At 43.1% G+C, this 21630-nt stretch overlaps 3 protein-coding genes across 3 annotated transcripts; 2 read left to right on the top strand and 1 right to left on the bottom strand.

The window, feature by feature from the left end:
* Nucleotides 1-564: 564 nt before the first annotated feature.
* Nucleotides 565-3629, bottom strand: phyhip (phytanoyl-CoA 2-hydroxylase interacting protein). Its single transcript, XM_076154288.1, has 4 exons — nt 3453-3629; nt 2272-2446; nt 1564-1681; nt 565-1469 (listed from the first exon to the last, which is right to left on the bottom strand). The coding sequence occupies exons 1-4, from the start codon at nt 3627-3629 to the stop codon at nt 923-925; spliced, it is 1017 nt and encodes a 338-aa protein (XP_076010403.1). The 3' UTR covers nt 565-922.
* A 4963-nt stretch (nt 3630-8592) lies between these two features.
* polr3d (polymerase (RNA) III (DNA directed) polypeptide D) lies at nt 8593-12603 on the top strand. Its single transcript, XM_076154348.1, has 9 exons — nt 8593-8731; nt 9539-9701; nt 10050-10093; nt 10186-10343; nt 10429-10553; nt 10662-10821; nt 10991-11238; nt 11313-11465; nt 12132-12603. The coding sequence occupies exons 2-9, from the start codon at nt 9540-9542 to the stop codon at nt 12246-12248; spliced, it is 1167 nt and encodes a 388-aa protein (XP_076010463.1). The 5' UTR covers nt 8593-8731; nt 9539; the 3' UTR covers nt 12249-12603.
* A 787-nt stretch (nt 12604-13390) lies between these two features.
* Nucleotides 13391-21611, top strand: gpat4 (glycerol-3-phosphate acyltransferase 4). Its single transcript, XM_076154189.1, has 13 exons — nt 13391-13511; nt 14162-14750; nt 17194-17263; nt 17373-17673; nt 18510-18584; nt 18683-18772; nt 20075-20168; nt 20299-20414; nt 20529-20584; nt 20697-20782; nt 20911-21039; nt 21126-21205; nt 21354-21611. Exons 2-13 carry the CDS (start codon nt 14583-14585, stop codon nt 21460-21462), a joined length of 1374 nt encoding a protein of 457 aa, XP_076010304.1. The 5' UTR covers nt 13391-13511; nt 14162-14582; the 3' UTR covers nt 21463-21611.
* The last annotated feature ends 19 nt before the right edge of the window (nt 21612-21630 follow it).

Here is a 21630-nt window from a genome sequence, read left to right as displayed (position 1 = left end):
TTTGTTTTAGCAAAATATTAGTTTACTTTCTGGCAGCAGGCAGGGGATTCCTATCACTTGCAGCATTTCTGGGATTCCCATATAGGTCAGGGGATATGGGGCAGGAAGGAACAGAAGTCCCATAGCAGAGAAACTAATCTTAGCTTAGTGCTGTTTATAGATCTGAAGCTTCATGTCAAACTGATCAGTCACACTTTGTGATGTTACATTTCATCTTAGCGATATAAAGGCCAGCTATTATTTTACAGTTGTTGTTTTTTTTGCAGTAAATCTTGAAGAGTGTTTCTTTTTGTGCAAACTGTTGACCCTGAAATATTCTAACCAATAAATATGTTTCATAAAATGAATTCTAAGCTTTGACACAAATGCAGAAAACTACATTTAATGCTTGCATTAATCATTAGACATTTGGCATTCAGTCAGGAAGTCAACACATAGTTGTCATATACACAAAGTCCTTGCAGAAAAAGCATCACAGGAAGTAGAAATGTCCAGTAATCCAGATTGTAATCATTTGTAAATAAGTAAAAGTATCAACAAAAGTAACTTATAATGATTCTGAAATTATTCTGACACTTGACACAAACTTATCAAATCAAATCAAATATCATGAATGATTCAACAGATAAGAAGCAATGAAGTTCATCTAGTCTCGAACTAATCTGTTTGTCCGATCAGTCATGAATGGACATCAATGTCTGGCATTTATAAAGAATAATGGATATCTGCAGAATACTTTGTGAACACCTGCTATTTAATAGTCACTATTCTATTTTTGGGGTGAGGGAAGAACATGCACACCCCTTGCTGTTCCCTCTCAAAGCTACTCATGATATGCTCAGCTGTTTTGTTGCATGTCACAGATTTGTGTACACACACTCACACCCAGTCCTGTCCTACACCAGCACCGACAGCGTGCCCCTCAGCGACCCACACTAATGTTGCACACTTTGCAGCTGGGGTCTTTCTTGGCGTTGGCTGTGGTCAGACTCATAAGCTGGTGGTGGCCGCTGATCTGCTGTACGGTGCCTAGATCCAGATGAATCGTCTCTGTGAAAAGCACCTCCAGGATGACGTCGCTGGCATGACAGAAGGTCGGCTCCTCCTCTGACCTCTGGGGGGCGGTGTATGTCAGGAAGGGGTTACAGGCCAAGTCCAGCATAGGGAGACGAGTGCGACAGAAGGTGTCTCCCTCTGAGTTAACGGGGGCCAGCACCAGCACCACATAGTGGTAGGCTGTGTACATGCAGTAGAAATCTGCAAAATACACGCAGATGTTGGGATTCAGCAGCTGTCCAGCTGGGATCTGAAAGCGCAGCGGTCCATACGGGGAGTCTTTGGGAGGGAGGCCAGTATCAAACTCTGTATTGCAGCTGAAGAACACTCCCTGTAGTTTACCATTAATAGGAGAGCCGTGACTCCCACTGCTGTCCTTTAGGGCTGGATGCATCACGCCTCCACAGTGATTCCTAACCCAGAAGAAATTGTGGAAAGATCGTTTCACTTCTTATCTGCAGGCACAGCTTTATGTTAGCAGCACAGAGATAAGAATGCAGCACTGACCTGACGTGCTCAAAGTAGTCTGGGTGCTGGTTACGATAAAACACAGAGAATTTCAGCAGTCGTCCTGCAGAGCCCTTGGCCTTATCAAGAAGCTGCTGGAGGTGTTCCATGGCATAATCTACAAAAGGCAAAAGGAATCACATCAATCTGAATACCAAAACTTAAGAACAAGTTGGAAACAAAAATGTCCTCTAGTGTCTACATAGGACATGGACATGGATGAGTCATCTTACTATATTATCCATCTATTTTGAACATACAGGAAAAACTTTCAGCTACATTCATGTGCACATTTCAGTGTTTGTCAGGTTATTGCACTTGTAAATATAGCCAGGAGCCTGTTTACTGAGTCATCTGGCTAGCTGAGTTATCTGAGTAAAACCTGAAAAAGATGCTTTTGCAACAGTCGGTGGTCCAGACTTGAGAGCCTTTCGGGTTTTACTGCAATTCAAAGCAGCAGGAATTTAGGGTTTACTCAGGACAGATATTGATGTGTCTGCTCTACTTTTCAATGCCAATAACTAAGTGCAACCTAAACATATTTGAAGGCCCTAGTGTGTACTGCTATGGTTCTCAATCTATTTAGGGCCAAATTAAAAGTGAATCCTGGTGCTTAAGTGCTCTACCTGCACCTGATTAGCCCAGTAATGTGTTTAAGGGAAAGATGGAAAATGTGCATTGGTGCGATCAGTGTCAAGCGTGACGTACCCCCGGTGCAAAACTCCACCACCTGGCTCCACTCTGACACCAGGTAATCACCGTCTGGCTGGCGGACAGCAGTTTGGACAGCGACGCAGTATTCTGTGCGTGGGCTCAGGAACCAGTGCCCCCGTACCGCCATGGGGAGCGGCACAGCTTTGGCCACCAGCTTGGTTGGAACATCCTGGAGGACCAGTAAGGTAACATTCATACAAGGGACAACAGTATACATATGTGAAGGATGGAATGAACTGTGTCATTTACAGTTTAAACTTTTAACACCACTGTCATCCTGGTGTCAGTTAACACATTTAAATGTATATAAATAAAGTAAGATATTCCATTTCAAGCCTAAGCAGCTGTGAGTGAGATATCAAATCAGCACCTTTGTTTTTGAACAAGGCCTCTGAGAAGCACAGCTAATTATCACAGACTCAGGGGAGTGTATATCCATGGCAACATCGCTGATGCAAGTTTGTTTGCGTCACTTTTGTAAATCAGAGAAGGAGTGTGTGTGTGTGTGTGTATCCATTGAGGAATGACTCCTGTCTTTACTTCCCAAAAGTGTGTACTCAGCTCCTGGATAACAGCTGCAACAATAGGCCATAATTACTGTCAGTGTTAGTGTGTGATGCACAAAGGGATCATGAATAAAAGAGACTTCATTGATTTAGATGCTTATAATCATTAGATTAAGATGGGCGTAAGATATTGAAAATCTTTAATCAACCACGATTAATTAAAAATCCCCGTCATGTGAGAACTCTCTTCTAAAATCTGTCCCTTACTAGTATTCAATCTTTTGTATACGACATGTAAATGTTATTCTGAATATGTTTAGGTAATGCACTGCACATAGACTCCGGTGCCTTAAATTTGCTTAATGAATGCATTTTGCCCGTGCATGAATAGTACGAAAGCTGTTCTCTCTCTGTGGAAGAGCTGGATGGTCATTTTTGTCCAAGAGGAACAATCTAAGTGTGAGTCACAGGCCTGCAGCTGTTGACTGCACACATATTCCATTTTGTCTGTATTGGAAGTGACAGAAAGGGCACGGCTGTTATTTTCTGTATCCAATCTGATGCACAATAAGACCAATTCAACCAATCAAGCTGCAACAACAAAATGAAATGATGCTGAACAGGACGAGCGGGGACATGAGGACGTTCTGTGGTTTCAATGTGTCCCACCCTGTGTTTAAAACGGTTGGGGTCACTGCTCTCCTTGCGGCTCAGGTCGATGAAGAAGTGTGTGGATCTGGCGCTGTCCTCCGTCGGCATGTCCCACATGATGCGGAACGAGTCGCAGGTCACCTCGCAAATCTGGATGTTACAGGGCCTGGAAAGAGGGACGTCCATGCTGGTCATCTGCCATTAGACCAAGAGATAAAAGTGGACAGTCAGGATTGTGTGTAATCTGGGGCTGTAATTCCACTGCCTGATAGTGGCAACATCTGCTGAAAGAGATTAAACTGCACCAGAGTTTGCAGTGAGCTACAAAGTAGAAACTGTAAACCACTTTTAAAGCGCCGCGGCTGAACAGACCTCACACAGAATCCAATTAACCTTTCATTAAGGATGGGGTCAGTCTTGTTTTGCTACGGCTTTGTTCTTCCTTCCTTAACCTTTCATCGCCCTTCCACTGACATTTCCCTTTATTACCCAACTTGATATGCTTCGAGCCAAGTGGCCGGCCTCTTCCATCATCATGTATTTCATAATCCAGCTACAGCCGTCTCCAAGCAACCACACCACGACGACAATAGTCTCCTGAAAGTCAGCAGCAAGGGGTCGCAAACAAAGACTGCTGCTGCTGCGCTCATCACCAATAGTTTAAGATAAAGATAACTTTTTGACCAATTTTGCTTTCTTTTTTGAAACAGCACAGGAAGTGAACTGCAGCTCAATTCAATTTCTCCCAGCATCAGTTGGTGTGTGATCTTATTTCATTACATTACATTACATTACGATCATTTGGCAGACGCTTTTATCCAAAGCAACTTACATTACATTACCACCCTTTACCATTACCATTTCCTTACCGTTTCCCATTAAAGTCATCGAAATAGAATGGATGTGCAGCCTTGGGTCTAGGTTGGGTTTAATCTGTTGGTCAGTATTGATTAGCTGTCAGCTGTCCTGTCCGAAATTGATGGCAAGTCTATTGCAGTGTGTGTGCAAAGCTCTTCTTCCTTTGCCCTCAGAGACTAGACGCACACCTATTCCCCTTTCATCCTCGCAGAGTTTCGTATTTCAATTGTCTCCTCTAGCATTGCTTTAAGTTCCGGTTCTTATTTTTAGATCATGCCAGTTTGAGCTACATTCACATAGGCAATTGAGTGTTGTTTGTGAAGATCTAGCTGGGAGCTTGTACTCTGAGTCATCTGGGTAGAATAGCTGAGTAAAAACCTGGATAAGGTAATAAAGATCCACAGTGCAGATTTGAGAGGGTTCTTGGTTTTAGTCAGCAGAGTTATTCAGATAACTCATTAAACCTGCTTCTTAGAACAGGACACCGCAGTTGTTTTTCTTTTATAGAACCATAACTGATGTGAAGAAATGCGTAATAGCTTCCAATCCTGACCACCGCCAGATCACAGATTGCACCTTTAATCATGCAGTAAAGCTCATTCTCTTTTTTTTCCTGTGGCATCCAGCATTTCACCAGTAGCACAACACACTGCGTGTTTCTGTTCTCTTACACGGAGCATATGCTGAAGAGATGCACCTAAAAATAACCTCAGAGTAAATTAATACAGTGATTACATAATTCTCATTCTGTCTCTATGCGATGCTGTATGGCTTTAAGCATAAAGGTGCCTGGTGTCGCGTCCTGGCGTGGGTGTGAGGTTTCTTAAGGTGTTCTGTAGTCGGTATGATGGACAGGCTGCGGCACCTCATTAAAGCCTGTGAACTGTGAAATTTGTGCAGTCTCTCGTTCACTCTGGAGCCAAGGGAGAGATCCGCGGCAATCGCACACGTGTGTTTTCCAGCTGCTGTGCCCCAGTTGCCCCAGTTTTGAGGGCAAGAGACAGGGGAATCATCAAAGCCCCATCTAGCTGCATGTTTGCCTTCTGCACTGAATGCATGTGAGCACAGTTCAAACGCAGGTACACTCATCATTCGCACAATCTCATTGCCATCATTGATTAATCAATCTGGTGAAAACTTGTGGGAACCAATTATCTCTGCCGCCGCATGAGCTGCTGATATAAACCTGCTCCAAATTAGGCTACAGGACCTATAGTGCAGATCAGCAGATAGAAGTGGAGCGAACCTAAAACTTATAATTAGGTCAATGATTCATATCAGAGGAAGAATTTGTCTCACTGTGTATTGATCTTTAAATGCTCACTTGCACTTCTTCAATGAGCTGAAATGCATCATGCTCACACAAGCTGTTATCTCTATGAGACAGAATAATGAAAGAGGCTGCTGCATTCATGCATGTGGAGAAGGTCTCAAAATGCATTTCTCTAGCTCAAAAGAGCTATTTATTCTGCCGGAACGGTGGAGAATGGATTAGCTCAAGCCATTCCATTTGTGCCGGGAAGCAATAATTAATTGGACCCAGATTTAACATTGAGTAAGTTAAATAAATAAAGTGCCACCTTACCACATGAACCTGTCAGTGATGAAGAATCCTCACAAGCTCATGTCAGATGGGAGAAATGATGCATTTATGCACTAAACATGAACATATGAGTGAGATAATGATGATGATAACGTGGGATAAATGTCAGGTTATTCATAAATATACTGTATATGCTCAAATCGAACATTTACTCATGACAACATTCACATTTCACTGACAAATGAACATATGAAACATACCAAATTGTGAGATCTCTTCAACTTCTTATACTGCGAGTGTAATATAATGGATTCATTATGTACCCAGACTGATTCAAGAAAAATCTCTTACTTGTATGAGGTTGAACTGTGATAAGACACGATGAGCTGAAATCGGCTATTGTTTCTTTCTCTCCTGCAGTCGGTGATAGATCCAGCTGAAAAAAATGATTGGGAGCTGAAACGAACACACAGGCTCCAGTCTCTCTCTCACTTCCTCTCTCTCTCTCTCTCTCCCTCCCTCTCTGTCTCTCTCTCTCTCTCTCTCTCTCTCTCTCTCTCTCTCTCTCTCTCTCTCTCTAACACCCCCCATCCTCCCCTCCCAATCGTTTTTGCTCTGGGCTCAGAGGATGATGTTTACTTGACTCCCATGCAGCTATACAGAAAGGATTTAAATGTAAAAGGAGCAGAAATGGGAGCTTTGTAACAGAAGTGGTGGGATACTCAGCCATCCATGTCAGCATAATGCTTTTGCCAGCCCATCACACACAGCACATCGCTGGCTCAAAGCCCCGCAGGGTACAGAATCCATAGTCATTCTACTATTGAGTCAAACTGGAAAAATCACAACATATTTGCAGTCCAGACAACATTTTCTTAGAATCCACACTAGCCAACGCTTCATCTGCAAATCTCCTTGTAAAAAAGGTGATTATTATACAGAACTTCTTAATAAACATTCTATCTTAAAAGATCTTTCTATTTTAGATAAACAAACAAGTATATATCCAAAATTGAGGATGTAATAAAATGAATCCAATGCAAGAGCTCATCATTATTATCAATTATCTGGTTTTCATATCTCCACTGGATATATAATTCAAATGCCTCTAACGGGTACAGCTGGAATCTGGCCCACAAATCCAACGATATCAAATTAATATTTGTGATGCTGATTTGTAGTGTTGTGGGTAATACAGAACTGGCACAATACTAACAGAAGATTAAAATCGTTTCGTGGGCCAGACAGAACTGGATGAGCGAATGCCTAGCTGCTTTCATTAATAAACCTCTTCAGATAAAGCTGTAAATACAAAGAGCCTGTGAGACAAAAATAGCAACGAGTAATAACATCCACACTTGAATAGAAACACGCTATAGAAATGATTCTGTGATGTATACATTACACACAGAAATCAGACCTCAAACTCTGCATGTGCCAACTGTTCTGCCATATGGAGTTTCTCCACAGGCCATCCACCCCAGCCAATCCGGAACAAGGGAAGCCACCGTTTAATATCAGAGTAAGCAGATTTTCACTGGCATTCATTTTTTAAGGGCGGTTCAAGGCTGTTTGCACTGGTTCAACCTGGTGTATATGCAAATGGGAACATCATTTAGGTTTTTATAATCATAAGAGATTAAATCACCAAAGACCCCTCCCAGATTAGTGGCTGTAATCTTTATAAAATCATTCATCCATTGGGATGTGTGGAGTGGCAGTGAACACCCAGAGCTACCCACCTACATACTCACTGACCTCCTCACTGACCTATCTACTCTTTGCTGTAATTACAGATATAGAAGTACCAAAATGACAAGATGTATGGTCATAATTCTGTGGGATATTGCGGTGTGTCATTTATTCCTTGTTAGTCACAGATAAATGCTCCCCTCAAACTGTAATTAAACTGCAATCATCCATCCATTAGTCATGCCATGTTAGACTTCAATCTCAAATTCATCAGGCTGCATTTCATCACTTGTGATGTCAAAAAAAGGTGAAAACAACCCATGCACGTATTTAAATAAACCCTTGGCATCTGGATACATATTTTATTCAACTCTTGTTTGGAAGCTATGACATTGGTGAAGGTTGCTTTCCAAGAGGTATATAGTGTCTGCTACAGCTTCAGTACACTGCAGAAACATACAGCTTACTCATGAAACACCTCTGGAAAAAAAAATAACACTGTCATGGTTTCAATAGTGTTAATAATAACATCTTTCTCGTACATGTCTGCCATATGTAGGCACTATTGTTCATATCACACACGCGCACGCACGCACGCACGCACACACGCTCTCTCTCTCTCTCTCTCTCTCTCCAACTGCCATTCACAAGATAATGGCGGGTTGCTAAGGTGGTTATATTTTTGTCAACTGTGAAATCATTCATGATGTCATTATGGGGAATGCAAAGGTTGTTCCATTCATGTCTCCCACTACAAATAATTTCATAATGCGCATAAAACAAATGATACTGCTATTTTGTATAAATATTAATGAAAAGTACCCTCTGCAAATGCTGGAACGGGCGTGTTTTTGACAAGATTGAAGGCGAATAGAGATATTGTGCTGTTTATTCTGCTTGTTTTAACTCAACAAACGTTCTAAAATTATACTACTAAGATATTAAAAGTGATAAACATCTGCTTAACATAGATCAAATAATATACAATCGTTTTATGCGCACCAGTAAGAACGGAAGAGACGCGCAGCTTTTTTGCGCATGTTTGATCCGCGTGAGTACAGTCCGGAAGTGACATGGCGCCGTGCGGCATGCAGAGTCAGAAACAGCACTAGCAGAACACAAACAGTGATTTTTTACACTTTTCAATGACTTCTTTAACAACGCTGCGCTTGTTACGTCTGTAAAGCATCAGCGGAATCAAAACGTGAGTACCTGGAAAGTGTTTGTCGGTCAGGAATGATGTCTGACGGTGGTAAAGTGTGATGTAGTGTGGCCATGTGTTGCAAGATCGTATTTGTGTTGTTGACGCAGAATGATTAAAATCTCATTGTCATGTCGGGTTGTGGCCGTCAAAAGGCTATTATAGTAGTCATTTTACTTTATGTTGGTGGTCCAGATTAAAGAAATAGAAAAAGGAAATACAACCAGCTCTGATGTAAACCATTAGAGTCATAAGTCTGTTTAATAGACATTGAGATCACCTACCGAATTAAAGAACCGATCTTGGTTCACAAACAGTTAAGTGTTGGAGCCGATTTAGTTTATTTGAGTTAATATATTTCACTATGTGTCCAACTATCATCCACAAGTCTGGATTAGACATGTTTTTGTAATTGGGGTGTAGATTTTACCATCTTCCTAAGTCTAAGAAAAGCTATAACGTGGCTGTAATTGGACTCAAGATGACGTCATATCTGCAGTGGAGAGATGGACTAACACCTACCTTGGATAGAATCTCTCTAGCATTATTGGAAAGGTGTTTCACATGTTGAAAGGAGTTTGAGCTCGATATTCTGGGATCGGAAGTTATCAATCAACCTTGATAGTGTGCTAAAGGTTAGTAATGTCATGTAGTGTCACACACGCTGAGTCACTGCTGTATGAAGAACATCAGAATTCTACCCTGGTTGTTGCAGAGTGAATAACAATACTTCTGGTCAGATTGTTACAATGTATATTACGCTGTTGTAGGTGTTATTGTTATTATTATTATTCTTTTTATCCGATTTAGAATGGCAGATCCAGCCTCTGGTGACCAAAGTGGTCAGCGTACACCGACCCCTGGAGGGAGCGGTCGAGGGCTGTTGATGGGTCGCCGAACACCAGCTGGCATCTCTCCAGGCCGCCTCCCTACAATTCGGTCCAGAGACCTGACTCTGGGAGGGGTGAAGAAGGTAAACACAACTCGCACTACAGCAAAGGGTGAAGAACAAACATGGCAACAAAGTTCATCTCAACTTCAATCTAAACTTTTCCTATTTTTAAAGCAGCACAATGTATCATTTTAAGCCCCATAGTAACAGCCTGTATTCACTGGCACACACACCACTCTCCTCGCATAAAAACAAGCCAAAGAGATGAATATTCATGTTAAAATGAAAATATTATAAGGTGGAAAACTTACATCTTGTGTTGTCACAAACTTTATGAGATTATATGAGTTTGCAATGATGCATATTAAACTTATTGCCTAATATTTTCAACTATTCTGTCAACTGTCAACTGTTTGCTTTCAATTTCAGAAAACATTTACTCCCAACATTATTGGCCGAAAAGTCAAAGAAGAGTAAGTACAAAGTGGACTAAAAAGCTTAGGCCGTGTGTTGGGCTCTGTATGTTTCTGATCACACTTAACCATATTTTCATCTGTTGTGGCAGAGTCAAAGAAGAAAGTGGGCAAAGGCGAGGCAGGAGGGATGGAGAGCGGGGAGGCCGAGGTCAGAGAGAGAGGGGCAGGGGTCGGGGTCGCCCAGAGGTCATCCAGTCCCACTCCATCTTTGAACAGGGACCTGCAGACATGATGATGAAAAAGAGAGGTAGGCGTTTGTCGAGCTCTTACTCTGCAAGGTTGGCATGGTGAAGTTTGATTGAAAATGTGGTCATGTTATTGATTCTACACAGGAACGTATGAAAGTGAGAGAGACGCACCGAGTGTGGGACCTTCACCCATAATCAACATCAAAAAGGAGAAGAGGGAGACGGAGGAAGAAACCAAAGAGATCCTGCGCAATCTGGAACGAGACAATGTGTGTGTCCCTTTGGGTGTCGGGGAAATCCTCATTACATCGCTCAATGTAACCTTCTCTGTCAGTTTCCATGCATTTAACATTTAATTCCCACACTCTTTCTTTCAGTTTATAGACGATCCCTACTTGCGGAGTGAGCAGAGGAGCTGCCCGGTCCAGCTCCCCCTCGCCGTGTCAGGATGGGGATTCAAGGAGGAATTCAGTGAGACTGATGTTAAAATTGAGAAGGTTGAGGATGATGTGGAAGCCATGGAGCCTGCAGTTGAAGGTAACTGTGGGATTTAGGCTTTATTGCCCCCCTTAACTAATGCACAGTATCAGCTATTTGTTCCTAGAAGTATCTCCTCATATTGTTACACCTCAGTAAATGTATCTATGATCCTTATTCACTGGAAACTTGATTAGCCACTGGTTCATGCTCCGTTTATTTCCCTCAGTGAAACATGAGCCAGAAGAAATCCAGATAAAGAAGTCAGAAGCCACTTTCAGGCCTCCCCCGCTGCCTGAACCTGATGTCCTGCACGAGCTCCTGCACAGATGGAGTCTGAGCAAAGGCGAGGAGCTGTTCTTCATGCAGCTCCCCGACTCACTGCCTGGCCAACCCCCCACCCTAGAGCACAGGCCAGTGAAAACAGAGGTGCAGTCAGAGGACGGACAGTCTGTCCTCCTGAAGACAGAGTCACAGGTAGATATAACGATTTTAATAATATTAAATAATGTTGAGGGCATGTGTGTATAACGCATCTTCATCTATAACAGGAAGAGGAAGCTGAGGACAACTGCTGCAGTCTGAAAGATCTGCGGGAGGGTTTGGTTGGGAAGATGCTTGTGAGGAAGTCTGGCCGTGTACAGCTCATACTAGGACAAGTGACACTTGATGTGTCACTCGGAGCATCTTGCGCTTTCCTTCAGGTACGATGGCAATTTACACGTTCATGTTAAAAGCCTAAGTGAGCCAAATCTGATCTGAATCGCACAGTGTGAAACCGAATTTGATACATTTTTTCAAAAGTCAAATTTGGGCCACATGCATATGTTGCTCTTGATCTGATTCATATCTGATTTCTGGCTGTACGACTGCTGTGAGAATGCTTAGAATTCTTGTGGGTTTGTATAATGTCTCATATCTCTGTCAGGCTCATGTCACTGTTGTCATCTTTCAGTGTCCACAGCTTGGTATGTCTTTCTATCTCTGAGCGACGGGCCTCCATTCTCATATTTGTATGGCCATTTTGAATTTGTCCTTCAAAAAACAAAATGAATTGAATGGAATGATGTGTGAGATGTGTTTTTAGGTTCATATTATTCCACCCAGATCTAACACCCTGACCAACCAGTAGGAGTCGCACAACCAAACTCGAGCTGCCACTATCCAGGTGGTTGGCGAGAATGTGCTGCACTCACACTTTATATTGCCACATCCCACAATATGTGGATGGAAATCTGGATCATGCCTGCTTTTATCTCAATGCTGAATATGCAACTATCAAAGTTCTACTTAACTTCTTGTCTTGTCTACTTGAGAAGATTCTGAGTATTTCAAACACACTCCTCCCTCTCTGCCCCCTATCTCTCCAGGAACTAGTTGCTGTTGGTACAGAAGGCCGAACAGGCGATATGAGTGTATTAGGCCACGTCAAACACAAAATGGTTTGCTCTCCAGACTTTGAGGCCCTCCTTGAGAGCACTGCTTGATGGTTCTACTGAAAAGATAAGCCTGCTTTTCAAGACTCATAAAATCCATCAACTTGATTCAGATGCAGAAGGCAGTGTGAGGAGCTGTCCATTGTTACTTTGGACTGTTGCTGCTGGAGCTTGGATAGCGAGTATCGTGGATAGCGATTCTGAAAATGCTATAATAACATTAAGATATATTTAAATTTTGGGACTGCTTCAGGTTTTATTAGTTTTCTCTGGTTGAATATGAGTATTATTTCAGGTTAAACACTTATATATTACATGGAGTGCCAACATATTTTTTTTTCCTAAATCTGAAATTACAAAAAATTGTACATTATTGTAAATGTGTGAATAAATAAATTTTTTGTTATCCCAGTATTTTCTTTAAATGTATTTTATTCTGTATCTATCTCTACATCTCTATCACAATAACCCTTCTGTCTACATGTGTTACTTCACATTGCTGCTGGTGACACGCTATAAAAGCTGAAACCACACCTACAAGTGGTTTTTGTGGCCCTTTTAACAATGACGAAAAAGTTACCCTTTTGGATCACATCCCTAGCTTTACACAGCGCCCTCTACAGACATAAAAGACTACATACAGTTTAGTTTTTCATGAACAAGAACAATGTCAGGTGAGAAATATAAATCAATAAATGTAAAATACCTGTTAAGCGTCACAAAAAATGGAGTGGAGCACATAAATCCCAAATTTGGATAGTTTATTTTTTGGTTTTGTAAAGTTTGAAGATTGCCATATGTAGACTTGTGTATACGCGTAAAAAGGAATACCAAAATTGGGTTGATCGTTTAATCTTGCTTTTCTTTGTGGGTGTAAATGTAAAACAAACAATCCTTTCCCCACGAACTCAGAGTCTGTACTTCAATATCTGAACAGAAGAGCAGATGAGGTGACATCACTTGGAACATCACTTCACGTATAATATAAAGGCACTTTTAGATTTCAACCTTTTAGATATGATGAAAATCAGCAGCGTCAAATCAAAAGCAGAAATAACAAAAAATTGACATTTCTTTACAATAATCACTGTTGTATTGTTAAAGCCAGCCAGCAGGGACATCGGCAGTATCTTCTTTCCTCCACTAGGTGTCAGTGTTGGATCCAGAGAGTATTTCAGATAGAGATACGTAGCCCTCATCCAGGCTTGTACGCTCGTACGATCTACCGGGTGGAGTTCAGCTGTGGTCCCGCAGACAAAGACTAATGATGGCCGGAGATGGTCCGCCGCTCATCTCCACGTAACCACACCGAATGTGAGTTGAACTATTTATTTAAAGCGTGAAACTACAGGCTAGTGAGGCCAGTTATCTGCGAGCTGCTACGTTCACGTGAATAATTATGAGGGATTATGAACGTAGAGTTTGTCGGCGTCCATCCACGCGCGCCCGGAGGTTTGACTCTCTGGGCTTTGGGAGCAAGCTAGCCGCGGCGGAGGAGCTCACCGGGAGCCCAACCGTTAGCTCGGAGGCTAATTTCCCGGCATACGTTCGGGTCACGATGCGGCCCACAAGTTCGGTCTCACTTGTTTTGACTATCTTTAATATCTGTGGGGTAGCTTTCGAATTGACCGGAAAACGTTAGCACATTGCTAAATATTGAGAAGGAGAGAGCGGTGGTTAAATGAGGGTGGGAGGCTTTAGTTAGCTGACCGCCTCCCGCTACATTATCAACAGGGATGAAGAGGGCCTCGTTTGCGCTTCACCACCATGGCTGATAACATTAACGTTAGCATCCAAAGTTACGTCCTTCGTTATCGTCACTTTCCACAGAGCTACCTTGTGAATTATTTAGACAAATTAACACGCAACAGTATTTTTTTGTTCGTTTTACATGTGACAGGATAGGGACTCGGCCCATGGAGGACAAACACTGACATGTTACTGTTTGTTTATCCATCTTCCAGGTTCCCGTGACACACAGCCCGCAGATCCTGGAAACTCGACAGGCAGGAGGAGTAGGAGAGCAGCTGCTGTTGTTTACATCTCTTTCACCAGCTGGATATCGCTCCACAAAGTCTAAACATTCAACCCGTTATCTGGAATTTGACTCCCAGCTGATTTTCCTGAAACCAATGGATGGTTAAAGTAAAGGGGAAAGTTGCCGACATCGCCTAAAGCATGACATCAGCATGGCTACACGTGCAGAGGTTGGTCACTCGGACTGCGTGAGGAGAAGCCTGATCCCACAGTCTTCTTCATGAAGACGTCGTTCTGACAAGAGACTAGGTCCACTAAGGGACCAGGAGCTGAGGTGGTTTCCCCCACTTCTGCTTCATCTCCTCCTTCCCTCTGATTTTAAACCAGTTGCCATTAAAGGCTGTCAACATGGAGCTGTTCTTTAACCCCTTTGACAACTTGGTGTGTATCCTCCTGGGCATCTCCTTCACCGTGTGGTTCACCCTCCTGCTGGTCTTCATTATTGTGCCTGCCATCTTCGGGGTGTCCTTTGGCATCCGACGTCTTTACATGAAAACATTGTTAAAACTCTTTGAGGTAAGTTTCTACAGTGCTTTTGTTTTCTTTACTTGATGAAATGAAGAGATATGAATACTTTTGAAGACATTGATGTGCGTCTTTCCCTGCACAGTTCCAAGTTAGATTAAATCTCTTATCTCCTGCTACACTCTAATAACCTACCAGGCAGCATTATGTAATTATTATAAGCTGTTGTTTTAAAGGCAGCCATGTCTCAGTTTGGCTGTGCTCTTACTTTACCCCCTTGCACCTGGAATGTGCTGCTTCAAACATTAGATAAGTAATCAAACAAACGAATCATAACAATACATTTCATTTTTCACCACCATGTTAAACCTAATAGAGCAACATACTGGTCATAATAGTCCGTGTTTCAGGCTTTGGCCCGGTGCACGTTAGGCTCTGTGGGCAGTTGCCATTGTGTGAACACGCCTGAGGGTCCTTCCCCCTGTTACATAACCAGAGAAAAGAGCGGTGCAAACATTAGTGCCACTGTCCGTCATCCTTTGTTGAATTTGTTTTGACACAGCCACACAAACAGCGCTCACTGTTTTTCCTGTCGGTCGTTCCAAATGCCATTTAATAGTTTTGCGACATTTTCCTATTGCTCAAATTGTGGTAAGATGACCCCACACAGCGATATCCTCTTTCTGTTCTTCTATCTCTGGTGTATGTTCATTAAATCTGTCATCACTTTTGTACCGCTGAGAGAAGATCTTGTGCTCTATATATATGTAACACTGGGAGATATGGGAGATGTTCTCATGACTCCAGTGGCAACCAGAAGGTTAAGGGAAAGGTTAAAGGGCTGCTGCAGTACTGTTTTAGATTACAATTATTGGCATTAAGTCTCACTGTCTGTGCAAGTCCCCATATTTAGACCTGAAGGAGTTTGAATTTGGAACGTTTTTCAGGCAGGATCAGGCAACCCCTCAACAAAACACAGTTGTCTTCTTCTAATTTAATTTTGCTTTTGCAGTTCATTCTCTTCCAAAGCAGAGTGTGTGACTGTTAGTACATGAGTTTGGAGAAATTCCTCATTTCCCCTGGTTGGTATCCAAGGAGCTCCTCCTCCACAACTCTTCACCCAGGAGTTGACACTTCAGCCCTGTATGTTGAGTTGAAGGAGCAGCTCTGTCTCGTCCTCTTTTACTCGACTAAATCATCTTGAACATATGATCAATCCAAACCCCACATAGGCTTGTAATCTCCACGCTTCTTCAAAGTAAATCTTACTTACCCTCCATAAAGGGATACGTCGACCAGAACCCTATAAATGTCAAAATAAGCTTTTCAGGATGTTTGAATCGTCTCCCTATGAATTGAAATTTGACTGAAGCTTTAATTAAAAAGTCGTCCCTCTTACAGTACGTCTTTATGTTAAATCAATTGAGTAGAAATATGAATATCTGCCCATTAAGAGAGTTAGATGTTTTTCAGTGTGGGGTCGGCCATGTAAATGAAACCATATGGTGCGGCGGGGGGAACCGCACATTATTGCGCAGCATTCTTAACATTTTTTCATGCAACACCTTGGGCAGATTCCAATGAGTTCAGCCTGTGCCTGCATGCAAGCCATGTGCATTTATAACAGAGTGCATATGAGCCTGTAGCTTCTTTTCCTGCTATCTTTATCTCTCTTGATTTGATTTGTGCAGATATACGCATAACCAAGAGGAAAGATGTAAAGGTCGTGTGCTGTGGTATGAAGTGTAGTTTGATACCGTTGGCTATGGGAAACACATGTAGCACCTCCCGCTCCATCATTCCCTGGGAGTTCTGCTCTGGAGCTACAGGAACACTGTGTCCTTTTCTTGTCTCTCAGTAAAACACTACCTGTTTGCTTTTGTCCCGGCCTCCACAGTCCACAGTGTTTGTGTTCAGCATTGAAATCTTAGTTTTGTTAATTCATCACAGATAATCAGTGTGTAACATTTGTCCGTGTGTGTGTTTTACTACTGTGTACCCAACCTGTCTGTATACTTTGTATGCACAGTGTATAGCACACACATGAACATCATGTACAGAGTGTGTGTTGTCCTGCTTTGATAGAAATAACCAGTTAGGAACCGTGATGCATCTGAGATAGATGCAAGGTCATGTTTTTAAACTCAAAGTGACTCTGCTTGCATTGTTTAGTGATGCACGCTGTCAGATCATAACCTGTATTGATTTCACTCCTTTTATTCATTTTGAAACACTGTTGGCTCACTTACAACACTGTGCATTAGTTAGTAGTTTCAGTGTTTAAACAGAGCACATTAAAGAGGTTTTGATGTGAGGCCGTCGTGAGGAGAAACGTGTAACAACCAACTATAAAGACGAGGCTGTAAATCATGGATTGGTTGAGGTTTATGGACTTTTTAATGGCAACCCAGAGGGACAATCTTGGATTTTTTTTTACAACTATATCGAACAGAGTGATTTCCAGTTTAACATACTTTCCCTGTTTTCTCCCTAGTGGGCCACACTGAGGATAGAGAGAGGAGCCAAAGAAAAGAACCATCATTTGTACAAACCCTACTCAAATGGTAAGAGTTTAGCTTTGGGGCATTTTCTGTACAACAACCTTTCATGTTCTTTAGTAGGTATAGTTTAGACGTATCATTAATGACGACACTTTTCTCTGCACCATTTCAGCCATCATTGCCAGGGAAGACACGTCCTTGGAGGAGGAGATCAAGGAGATCAGACGCAGCGGCAGCAACAGAGACTTGGACTCGGCTCCGGAGTTTGAGATGTCGGACATCTTCTATTTTGCTCGGCGAGGGGTGGAGAGCATCATGGACGACGAGGTGACCAAGCGCTTCTCTGCCGAGGAGCTGGAGTCTTGGAATCTGTTGACTCGGAGCAACAATAACTTCCACTATATCAGCCTGAGACTGACCGTCCTATGGGGGCTGGGCCTTCTGATCCGCTATGGCTTCCTGCTGCCTCTCAGGTACGCCTTTACTTTGATGTGCAGAGTAATCCATACCAAACAAGCACACGGGGTCAGATATCTACATTTAGCTCCTCAGACACCCAGTAATGGTGTTGGGGAAAATGTGGTAAAGTATTCAGTCAGGAATCCTTTATGAAACTTGTACTGCACGTTTCTGTCCCTATTATCTTCCTCATAATCATACAATATCAAACCTGCAGCCAATTGAAAAGGGAAAGTGCAGATATGAATACTGATCAGGAAGAGTTGTGAACTTGTGCATGTGTAAATAAGAGATCATCATTATCCAGATGTGCTGTAGGTTTGTTTAGACGGCCACATAAAGGCAAGTGAATGCCTGGCTCAGCTCCAGGCCCCAGTGGGGAGACAAATCAGGCCACTGCTGCACAAACACAGACGGCATTCTAGTCTCACGTCTGAGGAACAGATTCTGTTATACAGCACGGGTCTGGTTGAGTATCGGCCTCGCTGACCCCAAGCATCTAACACTTGCCGCCACTAGTCTTGTGCTAGTATCGTCCTCCGTTCAGACGGATAAAGGAAGACTGCTAATCAGGCTAAGTGTTGCTTAGTAGGCCTTGAGTCTGTTATCAAGAGCAGTGGAGAGTAAAGCACCCCCCCCCCCCCCCCCCCCCACTCTATTGAATAACATGTTGTTTGCCTCACTTCTGTGCTCAGTGGAAGTAATGCATAAATGAAATGACTGGTTAATAATTGAGTTCTCGCATTTAAAACGCATTAAAAGGTACCAGTTGGCTTTAAGTGTGTTGATACAAAAACATGAAATCCCCCTCTTGTGACGCACTGCATCTGGTTTGTTGTCTGTGTGTCAGGGTAACTCTCGCCTTCACCGGTGTCGGTCTCCTCGTGTTCCTCACCTCTGTCATTGGACTGCTGCCCAGTGGAAGGTAAGACGCTTGTCTTTCAATTAATCTAAGCAGCTGAGTGTACCATCGCATATCCCTTTCCCTTTAAATTAATCCCGCTCTTGTCTCGGCTTCTTTAGGCTGAAGAACTTTCTGAGCCAAAAGGTTCACTTGATGTGCTACAGAATATGTGTCCGAGCTCTGACGGCGATCATCACCTACCATGACAGGTAAAGAAGACGCCTGTTGATGCCCGAAACCTCTACGGTTCCATTATAACTGGCTTCCACTGCGGTCCACTGCATGTAGTTGTTAACTTGTCATGAGTAGAGACGTTCACATGGCAGAAAAGGTCCTGTCGGGTAAATGTAAGAGGGCAGAGAGAAGGCTTAAGTAATCTGGGGAAATCAACATACTTCTGTCAAAATATAAATGGATTCTAGTTTATCATCAATGGTAATCCAGGGTGGTATATTTTTATAATTCAATCATTCATTCAAACTTGAGCCAATCAAACTCTGCATCTGTGCAGCAAGCTCCCGTTATTGCGCCTTCACCAATAACATAGACCTTCCTCTTGCTGCGAGTGGCCAGATGTGTTGACATGAGATAACGTAATGTCAGATTATCTGTGAAGAACAGAAACCGGGGCGTGCTCTCATGTGCAATGTGAGAGCCCAGCGGGAGCATGAAAGCCACATTGCTCAAGGCTCGTCTCCGGCTGTCCGCATTCATATTCGTCACGCTGGGCACCCATTGCTCCCAGGTGAGGCACAAAGCCCTCACAAGTGCTTCCTCTTACTCACCCACAGGGACCAGAACAACCAAACTACTGCAATCTCTTATCTACTGATCCAGAGGAAAGGGGATGGTTGGGGAGTTTTGCTTGGAGGAGGCATTTAGTTTGCCTGCAGTGTAGTGAGTCAAAGAGGAAGATGAGCTAACTCTCTCATAAAACGGATATTGACAGGATATCCTGATATGACAGGACTCAGGAGGAAGTTGACACAGTTGTAAAAACAGCTGGGTTGACGCTTGGAGTGAACTGTATGCTTGACTGAGTTTGAAAGAGAACGGCGCATTAGAAAGTGGCCTCAGCTGTTTGATTAGAATCCTTAAAGATGTAAAAAGGAATGAGCTCCCTTTTTATTGTTAATGTCTTCTGAATGTCTGCCATCGAGGATTAATCTATGGTGCCACGGTTTCCTCTCTTAAGTCTAAGCTAAAAATAAACACCTGACATAGAAAGTGTAGCTCATTCCCTCTATTTAAGATCTGTAACTCTACCCTTGGAATGGCCTACATGCTCGAGGAGTCAGACCTTTAACATAGCCCCTCCCAAAGGTTGCTTTGTTCCTCCAACATGGACTGAGGGAAGAAGCCAAGGACCAAAGCGTTGCCAATTTGTCTGGACTGATGTTTTATTTTCCTTAGGTGACATATTTAATGTGGAAAAAGCCTCCATTGACACAGTGTGACTCCAGGAAGTATATTTATGATAGTGTTATTATTCCCTTTATCTGTTATTTCAGCGAGAATAAACCCAAGAACGGAGGGATCTGTGTCGCCAACCACACGTCCCCCATTGATGTCATCATCCTGGCCAGCGACGGCTGCTACGCCATGGTAACCACGCCGCCGCCTCAACAATGTCGGCGCTCACTTTTTCCACGGCAGTTGCTGAAGCGGTCTAATGAGATTTTTCCCAGATCTAGTTGTGTTTCTGTTTACATTGACGTGTGTTTGTGTGTGTCAGGTTGGTCAGATTCACGGTGGCTTGATGGGCGTCATTCAGAAATCTATGGTCAAGGCTTGCCCCCACATTTGGTTTGAACGCTCAGAAGTCAAAGATCGACATCTAGTGGCTAAAAGGTAGAACTACACTCCGGGTTTCAATACCCACTTTGGTTTTTGTTCACATCTAAAATGCCTTTTCTCTTAAGTATCTCCCGTTTTAACAGCTTGCGTAAACGTATATCGTTGCAGATTAAGCGACCATGTGGAAGATAAATCTAAACTACCAATTCTCATTTTCCCAGAGGGTGAGTTTGCGCTTTAATACACATTGAAATACTTATTGATTGCATTACGCAGTGTCATAAATCCCAACCCAAGTCTCAGGTTGACTCATTTTTAATGGCTCTCTTTCTCCAGGCACCTGCATCAACAACACATCAGTGATGATGTTCAAGAAAGGCAGCTTTGACATCGGTGCCACTGTCTATCCTGTCGCCATTAAGGTGAGAGCCGATTGCTTTCTTTTGTGGCCCTTTTTCTGGGATCTGCCATTTAGACACTAACAATCGAAACATTTGTCAAAGCTTATTAGTGCGCCGCCAAATCATTCTGCCGTATTTCCCTCTCCCAGTATGATCCCCGGTTTGGAGACGCCTTCTGGAATAGCAGCAAGTTTGGAATGGTCAACTACCTGCTGCGTATGATGAGCAGCTGGGCCATCGTGTGCAGCGTGTGGTACCTCCCTCCCATGTGCAGAGAGGTCAGATGCCGCAGATTAACAAATGATTTACTATCACGGTCTGGTTTGCATGTGTTGTTTATTATCTTGTCAATCTTGGCCAACAGGAAGGAGAAGATGCCGTTCAGTTTGCCAATCGTGTAAAGGCAGCAATAGCCAGGCAAGGGGGGCTGGTGGACCTCCTGTGGTGAGATGACACACACACACACTTCAGTCCACACACACATTTGTACACTTGCCTGTTGTTGTTGGCTTTACACTCCATTTGCTCTGCTGTATTAAAATGGGTTGGAAAATTGTCCTCTAAATCACATTTGAAACATTTTCTTTTCTAGGGATGGAGGTTTGAAACGAGGAAAGGTAAAAGACACCTTCAAAGAAGAACAGCAGAAGCTGTACAGCAAGATGCTGGTGGGCACCCAAGAGGACCGCAGTCGCTCCTGAAGAACCCGCCCGGAGGTGGGCTGGCTTTGAAAGATTGGCTGGGCACCACTGATGGAGCAGGCGGTCAGCAGTTTGCCCTCTCTTTTGGAGTCCCTGGACTGACGTCAACAGCACTCCATTTGGCTTCTCAGTCACTGCCTCAGCCTGGCATGTTCAGTTTGCGTTGTT

Source organism: Genypterus blacodes, unplaced genomic scaffold (genome assembly GCF_046128005.1).
Source record: "Genypterus blacodes isolate CSIRO-AG114 ecotype Tasmania unplaced genomic scaffold, CSIRO-AGI_Gbla_v1 ptg000061l_1, whole genome shotgun sequence".
Taxonomy (NCBI): domain Eukaryota; kingdom Metazoa; phylum Chordata; class Actinopteri; order Ophidiiformes; family Ophidiidae; genus Genypterus; species Genypterus blacodes.
This window is presented reverse-complemented; position numbering and strand designations above follow the sequence as displayed.